The following is an 8,418-nucleotide window of genomic DNA, read 5'->3' on the forward strand; positions in this document are numbered from 1 at the left end:
TTCTCGTCTAACGCAGACCGGATATATATTCTGCATTATCGGCTTTTAACTTCTACCCTCGTGCATATGAATCACAGCACATTCGGCAGATCTATATATATAATACATATATTATAAGGGAGTGTTTGCTTGTACGGTGCTGTGAAGCACGCAGGAGAACGATAGCGCAGGTCCGGCCAGCTGTCTGAGATGGGTTCGGGGTCAGCAGTCAGAGGTAATCCCAAACTTGAATTTCCCCATCAGCACTGGAATACAGATAAGACGGCAGCAGATACGCCCCTCACTCGCGGAGCGACTGATGGAAAAAGGAAATGGACCAAAAGCCTCTCTGAGATTGTCGGGCGGAGATGGGAATGTGTGTTTTTTCTGGTCTATCAGAGATGGTTGCAGATGTTGAGCAACGGGGGGGGAGGGGGGTGGGGGGGCGATAGGGATTAACGGGATTGTTATTTTGCAACATTACGTCTCTCCAAAACTTGATGCTCGAGATGCTAAATTAAACTATACCATGAAAAATGGGTTGATGCCGTGAGTCAATTAGGATTAGAAAGACCATTACTGATATTCAACTTTTTAATCAAGGCGCCGGGTTTGCCCTCTCGTCTCCGCTGACGTGCATCTGACAGCACGGCGAGTTTTAACGGCAATGGCTCATCCTGGATTATGGCACGGGGCTTGATTGTAGTGATATTCAGACGCAGGGCTTCCCGTGGGAGACCGGCACTTTAATTAACATAGCACCACTGGCCCCCCTCCTGTTTTAATTGCCTTCGGTCTGTGATTAAATGTGTATTGACTCTGCAGTTGGTCCACTAATGAATAACAATGTGCTGATTTGGTGATATTAAATCTTTTGGCTCTAATACGCATCCCGTCCTCGTTGCTCAGAAAGTTCAGACATTACAAGGAAACCATCTGAGCTTTTCAGGTTGGGAGGAAAACAGATTTTATTAAATATATTAGTTAGTTCATTCAATCAATTGCTTATTTCACCTATAAAATCTATAAGTCACATACATGCTGTTAATAAAATGTTACACCCGGAAATAATGCATAATTAGAGCTTTACTTATAGATGCTTATGCTTACAAGTTGTTCCTAGATGTTTTATTATTGGTTAATGGACGATAACATATCATTCTGAGGCACATTTTTGGTCGTCAGGTTGGCAAAGCCTATTTGTCATGCCTTAATATATGTACCAATGTTTACAAATCATTGATAAATGTTCATTGGTTCACCAGCAGTTTTCAAGTAACACAGTTATAAATGTTGATACGATGTTGATAAAGATACTTTAATCTGAGCTTTTGTACAATTACAATGCCAAACTAGTTAAAGAGATATTTCACACTCTGTGTTATCAATACTGATATAACTCATCGGTGATTATCATTTTTGTGACTTGTTAAGTGATTACTTAAAACACGACCCCTATTTATAAAGGGTGTCTAATCAAAAAGTGGTAGCCACTTTGGTTTTAAACACTGTATCACCAGGGTTTGAGCTCTTAAAGAGCCCTGATTGTTTGTGCACGTGCATTCTTAAGTGTCATCTGATCCGAGCATCTCCCCGGGATCCCAGCGTCCGACTCTCCTCCTGTGGTCTAATAGATAAACTGTCACCTTGTTTGATAAACGAAGGGCGGTGGTCAACACTAGGCTCCTTTAGCATGACAAGGGGAGAAGTATTGAATCTTCAATGCCGTGGATACAGTCAACATGAACCATATCGGGGTGGCATTCCTCGACCAACATTCCTCTCAATATCAAAAGGTGCGTATTTGAGGATGTCCTTAGTGCGTTTACGCCTGTGTTTGCGCCCTGACCCACTGGGGGCCAGTGCAATAACTTTTGGACTCCCTCCCACGCGGCGTCTCGTTGCAGTGACCACTCTCGCTTCTGTGTGCCTTCCCAGTCCAGGCGCTTTTCAGATTCATTTCCAGGTAAACACAGGGTGGCCGGGCCACAAACCTGCGGCCAACAGGCGTTGTCACAGCTGTGGCAGATAATGGCGAGTCCGAACTCCAGCCCGGCTCTGGAATGTTTACTGTCACCACAGGCAAGTTGGCAGCAAACTTTCTTTTTTTTTTTTTCCCCCTCCGGCTCTTTCTCAGAAGAAGACTTTCTCGTTATTAATTTTATTTTGATGAATCACATGCTTGACCCTTTGCCCTGCGCTGCTTTTGTTTGACTTTGTGCACTCTTTGTGTACAAAGGGGACCCACAAAAAGACATTCTTAAGTGGATCTTTAGATTTTGGTTAAAAAAAAAAAAAAAAAGAGAAATCCTGAATGAAATTTGAAACTTGAAGTTAACACGTTCCTGCCAACAACTCCTGGGTGTTTGAAGGAATGTTCCAGGAGTTCCGCCTTCCTCTCCCAGGCCTGTTTCCATCCCCCTGCCCTGCACCCAAAAAACCAACAGCATGTGTACCAGAGAACTGGTCCGTAGTGTCACTTTGGGGCCTTGCTTATATGCAAGTGTTTGTGCTTTCACTTCTCTAACTGACTTATTACACTTTTATCATTTAGCGTTTGCCCTCGTCAAAACCAGCAAAGGAATGACGCCCGGATGTGTGAAATGTAACGCTGGAGGTTAATCGATCAGCCGAGTGGCAACAGGGGAGACGCGTTGGGCACGTCGTGTCCAGCTTGAATTTTTAGCAATTTCCTTGTTAAGGAAGAACAAACATGAGTTCATTTATTTTAACGAAGGGTTTCAAAATCTTTTATTATCAGCTTGCAGCTATTTTCTCACTGACGTGATTGCAAAGGATCCACGTGACCATTATAGAATTATAAGAGGATTTAGAAACCACATGGAAGCAATATTCTGGCTTCCAAAAGTAAAAGGCTACAATACCCTGATTATGCAACTTATTTCTTTTCCCCCCATAATGATAATGTTGCCAACGTTATAGGAAGCATTTGTTTTCATCACCAGAAATGAAACCTCAATATTTTAAGGATTAAATAATTAGTTTCATCTAAGAAAGATGCAATGAATTTGGATTTGTGATATTTCCTTCATTATTCGACTTCAAACAAGGATCAGTGACTTCAGCAAAAACCACCACTGATGAAAGCTCAGAAACATTTGGTGCTGTTTGTGTGCTTAATCGTGTGCGGAATCTATTGGCAGCTTGTAATTCCAATCACAGATGAACAAAAGAAGGAATGTGTGTGTTTTTTTTCCATTAATGAGGCTCTACACTTCTGATACATTTCTGCCTGAACTAATGTCAAACCCATTCTGAGTGATAGTCCAGAGGTGTTACAGTTTCCCCAACTTTCCATGACCTACGAGGCCGATAATTCTCCCACAGAGCCCCCCCCCCCCCACACACACACACACTCTCTTTAGCACCCGCGTGGAGCAGGGCACTGTATTAGCGTATTAGTGTAACACCTGAATATTAACGAAAAATACTAATGAAACGGGATAATATAGAAGAGCAGCACAGTGGATTTTTTTTTTTGTTTTCGACCAAATCCAAAATGTGACCTTCACCCATGTGAGAGGACTCCGGCACGTTGATGATTAACTGTGGAATTAACAACAGGTCAAGGACTAGTTCAAAATACTAAGGATTTGGTCGCGTTTAAAGTCATTTTGGAATAGACACGAGGAGGGTTTTTTAAAATCTTTTTAAAGCGCCTACAATTTAAAAAAACACCACACGTGAAACTAACCGAGTGGTGTATTTATTTTATCTTTAGAAGAACGTGGAGGGGGAGACTGTTTAGGCTTATTTTTGTGCACCGGAAATATTCAAACCCCTTTTTTTATTCAAATCTTTTATATTTTAAAATAATAACTTAAGCGTCATATGTTCAAAATACTAGCGACGCTGACATTTTTCTGGAAATATCTGCGGTACTATAATTACATCCACTATATAAGCGCTACATATTTATTTAATCGAACAGATCGCATCATTATGAAACTGTTTCACAGTTTGATTGAATTATTAAAGAAAATATTGGCCTGACAAGTCAGGTCGAGCCGAGAGAGCGCAGGTCTCTCTGCGGTGAGATCCCCAATCCTCAAACACACACACACACACACACACACACACACACACACACACACACACACACACACACACACACACACACACACACACACACAGCTTTTTCTCATGATCTCATTTCCAAGTTAAGCAGACGCTGTTAGTCCCTCGTCAACACGACAGGTTTACTTGCCTTTACTAATGGGTCTTATACTGATAGTTATGCTCTTGCGTAAATATGCAGTCAAATAGATGTACCAGCTACTGACACGTGGCTGGCACCGCACCGCAGCCTCGTGTCTGTAAATACTGGACGGATCTGTCCGAAGAAAACCATTAGATGAACTTGTGTTGTGGGTTAGGGTAGTAGCACGATGGCAGACTACTAACAACAACAACAACAACAAAATTAATTTCAGCCTGATGTAATTTAGAATGAGGAATCCAGGGCGGACACGTTAGTAGGTGGCTGGACGACTCGGGAGGGTTGACAGCTTCCAATAAACAGATGTTTATTGTGGCTTTAATTATGTGCAATATTTTTTAGTGCCAAACATTTAAAAAAAAAAAAAAAAAACGTGCATAGTTTGTATTCATTCTAATACGTTTCACCGACTTCAGAACGACGGGACCAGACACCATAAAGAAAAAGAAACCAGTTGGAGACAATGTCCAAGAGGGGGCGCTCTGAAGCTGTGACTGGCATATTCCACCCTAATTAGAACATGTTGAAAACAGTAATGCAGTCCACCCGATTAGTACGGAAGAATCAAATCTCTCCTTTGTGGAAATATTGGTGAAATCTTTGAGGAGGTAGAAAAACAACAACAACAACAACAACATTCGAAAAGGTACAAAGACGCGGAGACCAGCCGATTTGCATCAGGATTGTGTTTGTTAAACAGCACGAGACAAAGCGAAGAAAGGGCTTTTATTTTCACAAAAGGAGTCATTGGAGTGTACACTGCAGTAGCCGACTCATGTGCACATGCATGCATAAATGCAGGCCCGCATGCTATTATGCACCTCTGCAGGTGAAGCCTGACGTACATCACATACATGAGTAACACGTGAACAGATGCGCCCGGAATTAAACCGCAACGCGACCTGCGAAATGATGAGTAAATAGCTGTAAAATAAGTTTTCCTTTATTCGTACTGATAAATCTGCCCGTATCTAATCCATTAACGTTTTCACGCGGTGTTTTGTTTACACAGTGAATTAATTAACAGCTGTAAGTTCGAGGCTATAAATTCCTTAAACGCGACGCAATAATATCGCTTTGACATTTCCTCTCAGCTGAAGTGGAATAAACGCTTTTGCGGGTTGTGCGTCATGAAAAGCTCACCAAAGAACAGACATTCCTCTTTATAGCTCTCCCTTTTTTCCTTTTTCTCCGCTGGCCCCATCCAAAATACAATAGTTTTTTTCTAATGAAGCTTTTTCTTATGAGAAACTGTTCTTTTCAGCCAAGTGCAGGTGTACAATTGGGTTGGAGAGGGGTGGGGGCTGGGGGGGAGCTTGAGGAGTCTCACGCCTAGGTGCGAGGAGATTATTCAAATAGGGCCCAAGGCGTAGAAGTAGGGATTGGAGGCTTGCCTGGCGCTCAGAGCTATATCACAGCGTTAACAGGCAGCACGGAGCGTCATTTGAACTCCAGTCACTGACAGACGCATTTCACGGCTGGCTCCGTAAGACACACATCAACGCCAGTTCTCTTTGACGAGGGGACCCCTTACCCGAAGAGCCAAATACACCCAGTGGTCCCAAAATCTACTGCTATTAGAGAGGCTTTGGGCTTTTCCCCCCCCGGCTGGGAGACGCTTTGTGAAGGTCCTCCATGATGCTTGGAGCAGTTAAAATGGAAGGACACGAACACACCGACTGGAGCACCTACTACGCAGAGCCTGAGGTGGGTACCTTAAATATATATATATTTTTTTCCTTCTAAAGCCAATCCCATTTTATACAACTCAATATTAGCACTGAGATAATATTAACTTTGTGATCAAATATTGACTTGAGGCGCCTCCAAATCCTCCCCCATCTCCACGCAGCGCACTATCCTAACAAAGTTGCTTGACATGTAGGGGGGGTTGGAGGGGTGGCAGAGGGGAGAAACTTTTCACATGGATTATAATTTCTAAAGTCTATACGTATATCTTTACCAAATCATGGTGTTATTTTTTTTGTGCCGTGTTTCCCCTCAACAAACACCTGAGCTGTTTGTTTTTTGGGGAGATTGATTCAAATATTTGTGCGGCGGTCATATTTGGTGTCAACACTCTCAAGGACAGCGTGTATTTTCAGGGGATAATTTCACTTAACACTTGCAGCTATGTTTTTTTTTAAAAATTGATTTTAATTTCAAATCGATTAGAAAGCAGGAAGCAAAAGTAAATGCGTCCAATTTAACTCGTACCAGCCGGTGCGCGTTTCAAATAACTTATTTATTTTTCCTATTCTGAATGAATGCAATCACTGTACAGATATTACATAAAAACCACGCTCTGTGTTAAGTAATTAACACCGTATGCCAGATGAAGCTGATGATTGCCTCTTTCTCCCACTGACAGTGTTACACCTCCGTTGGCAACATGAACACGGGCCTGGGAATGAACTCGATGAATACCTACATGAGCATGTCCGGCATGGGCACCCCCGCCAACATGACGGCCAACTCCATGAACATGTCCTACGTCAACACGGGCATGAGCCCCTCCATGACCGGCATGTCGCCGAGCACCGGCGCCATGAACGGCATGGGCGCGGGCATGACGGCCATGAGCGCAGCCCTGAGCCCCAGCATGAGTCCCATGACCGCGCAGCCCGCGTCCATGAACGCCCTGGCATCCTACACCAACATGAACGCCATGAGCCCCATCTACGGACAGTCCAGCATCAACAGGTCCAGAGACCCCAAGACCTACCGCAGGAGCTACACGCACGCCAAGCCGCCGTACTCGTACATCTCCCTCATCACCATGGCCATCCAGCAGTCTCCCAGCAAGATGCTGACTCTGGCCGAGATCTACCAGTGGATAATGGACCTCTTCCCTTTTTACCGACAGAATCAGCAGCGCTGGCAGAACTCCATCCGCCACTCTTTATCGTTCAATGACTGTTTCCTCAAAGTGCCCAGGTCGCCGGATAAGCCCGGCAAGGGCTCCTTTTGGACTCTCCACCCGGACTCCGGCAACATGTTCGAGAACGGCTGCTACCTGCGGAGGCAGAAGCGCTTCAAGTGCGACAAGAAGATGAACCCGAAGGACGGCGGCCGCAAAGGCGGGGACGGCGGCTCCTCCAACAGCAGCTCGGAGAGCTGCAACGGCAACGAGTCCCCGCACTCCAACTCCTCCTCCGGCGACCACAAAAGGTCCATGTCGGACATGAAGACGAGCCAGGCCCTGAGCCCGGAGCACGCCGCCGCCTCGCCGGCGTCGCAGGGGCAGCACCTCATGTCTCAGCATCACTCGGTGCTGGCGCACGACGCGCACATGAAGCCGGAGCACCACTACTCCTTCAACCACCCCTTCTCCATAAATAACCTCATGTCGTCGGAGCAGCAGCACCACAAAATGGACCTAAAGACTTACGAGCAGGTGATGCATTACTCCGGCTACGGTTCCCAGATGCCCGGGGGTCTTTCTATGGGCTCCATGGCGGGGAAAGCCGGTCTGGATTCTTCATCCATGGCCGACACAACGTACTACCAAGGCGTCTATTCCAGGCCGATCATGAACTCCTCATAAACTTTTTTTTTCCCCCCTCGACGTGACGTGGACTTTCTCCCCCTTCAGTTTGTACATTTGTAAAAAAAATATAGATTTTGTGTACAATACGTATTTCAGATATTTTTGACGTTTCCCACCGTTTTAGTTGTCGAGTTTGTTCGTAGCATAATTATTTTGTTGATGATAATGAATAAAAGTAAAGATAATGTGACGAGATCTGTTCGGCTTCAGGAATGGACCCCAAAGAAAAACAACAACAACAACAACAACAACTTGCTGTAAAATAGCCTCCATCTGCAACTGGATTCCTATATGAATTTAAATGCCTCGCAGGATTTCTTCAATCATTTGTGTAATTCCTATTTATGGCTTCTATATGTGTATTCTTGTAGTGACAAGAACAGAATCTATATTAAAGTGTTATTGGTTTTGTTTTCTGAATATGCTGGTGTGATTATTGTAATGGGATTATTATTACTAAAACAATATATTCCAGAGGAGGCAACAAGCGTCTACACCAAAATGCACCATCACAGACATTGTGTTCCTATTGAAGGTGGATTTAGATTAGATTATTAAAAGTATAACAGATTACAAAAACAAATATAGGGATATTTTTTTTACATTAAATAAAAAGAAAAACAAATGGTTTACATCAAATACATATTAA

The 8,418-nt window shown here is 43.8% G+C and overlaps 1 protein-coding gene across 1 annotated transcript; it reads left to right on the top strand.

The window, feature by feature from the left end:
* The first annotated feature begins 4,151 nt into the window (after positions 1-4,151).
* foxa2 (forkhead box A2) lies at positions 4,152-8,189 on the top strand. Its single transcript, XM_037485881.2, has 2 exons — positions 4,152-5,926; positions 6,591-8,189. The coding sequence occupies exons 1-2, from the start codon at positions 5,855-5,857 to the stop codon at positions 7,764-7,766; spliced, it is 1,248 nt and encodes a 415-aa protein (XP_037341778.1). The 5' UTR covers positions 4,152-5,854; the 3' UTR covers positions 7,767-8,189.
* The last annotated feature ends 229 nt before the right edge of the window (positions 8,190-8,418 follow it).

The sequence above is a fragment of the Pungitius pungitius genome, chromosome 14, assembly GCF_949316345.1.
Source record: "Pungitius pungitius chromosome 14, fPunPun2.1, whole genome shotgun sequence".
Lineage (NCBI taxonomy): Eukaryota > Metazoa > Chordata > Actinopteri > Perciformes > Gasterosteidae > Pungitius > Pungitius pungitius.

Bases quoted from the DNA above. Each gene is read 5' to 3' on its own strand.
- foxa2 (XM_037485881.2), top strand. From the start codon at position 5,855: ATGATGCTTGGAGCAGTTAAAATGGAAGGACACGAACACACCGACTGG. The intron at 5,927-6,590 runs GTGGGTACCTTA...TCCCACTGACAG, and splicing joins CCTACTACGCAGAGCCTGAG to TGTTACACCTCCGTTGGCAA.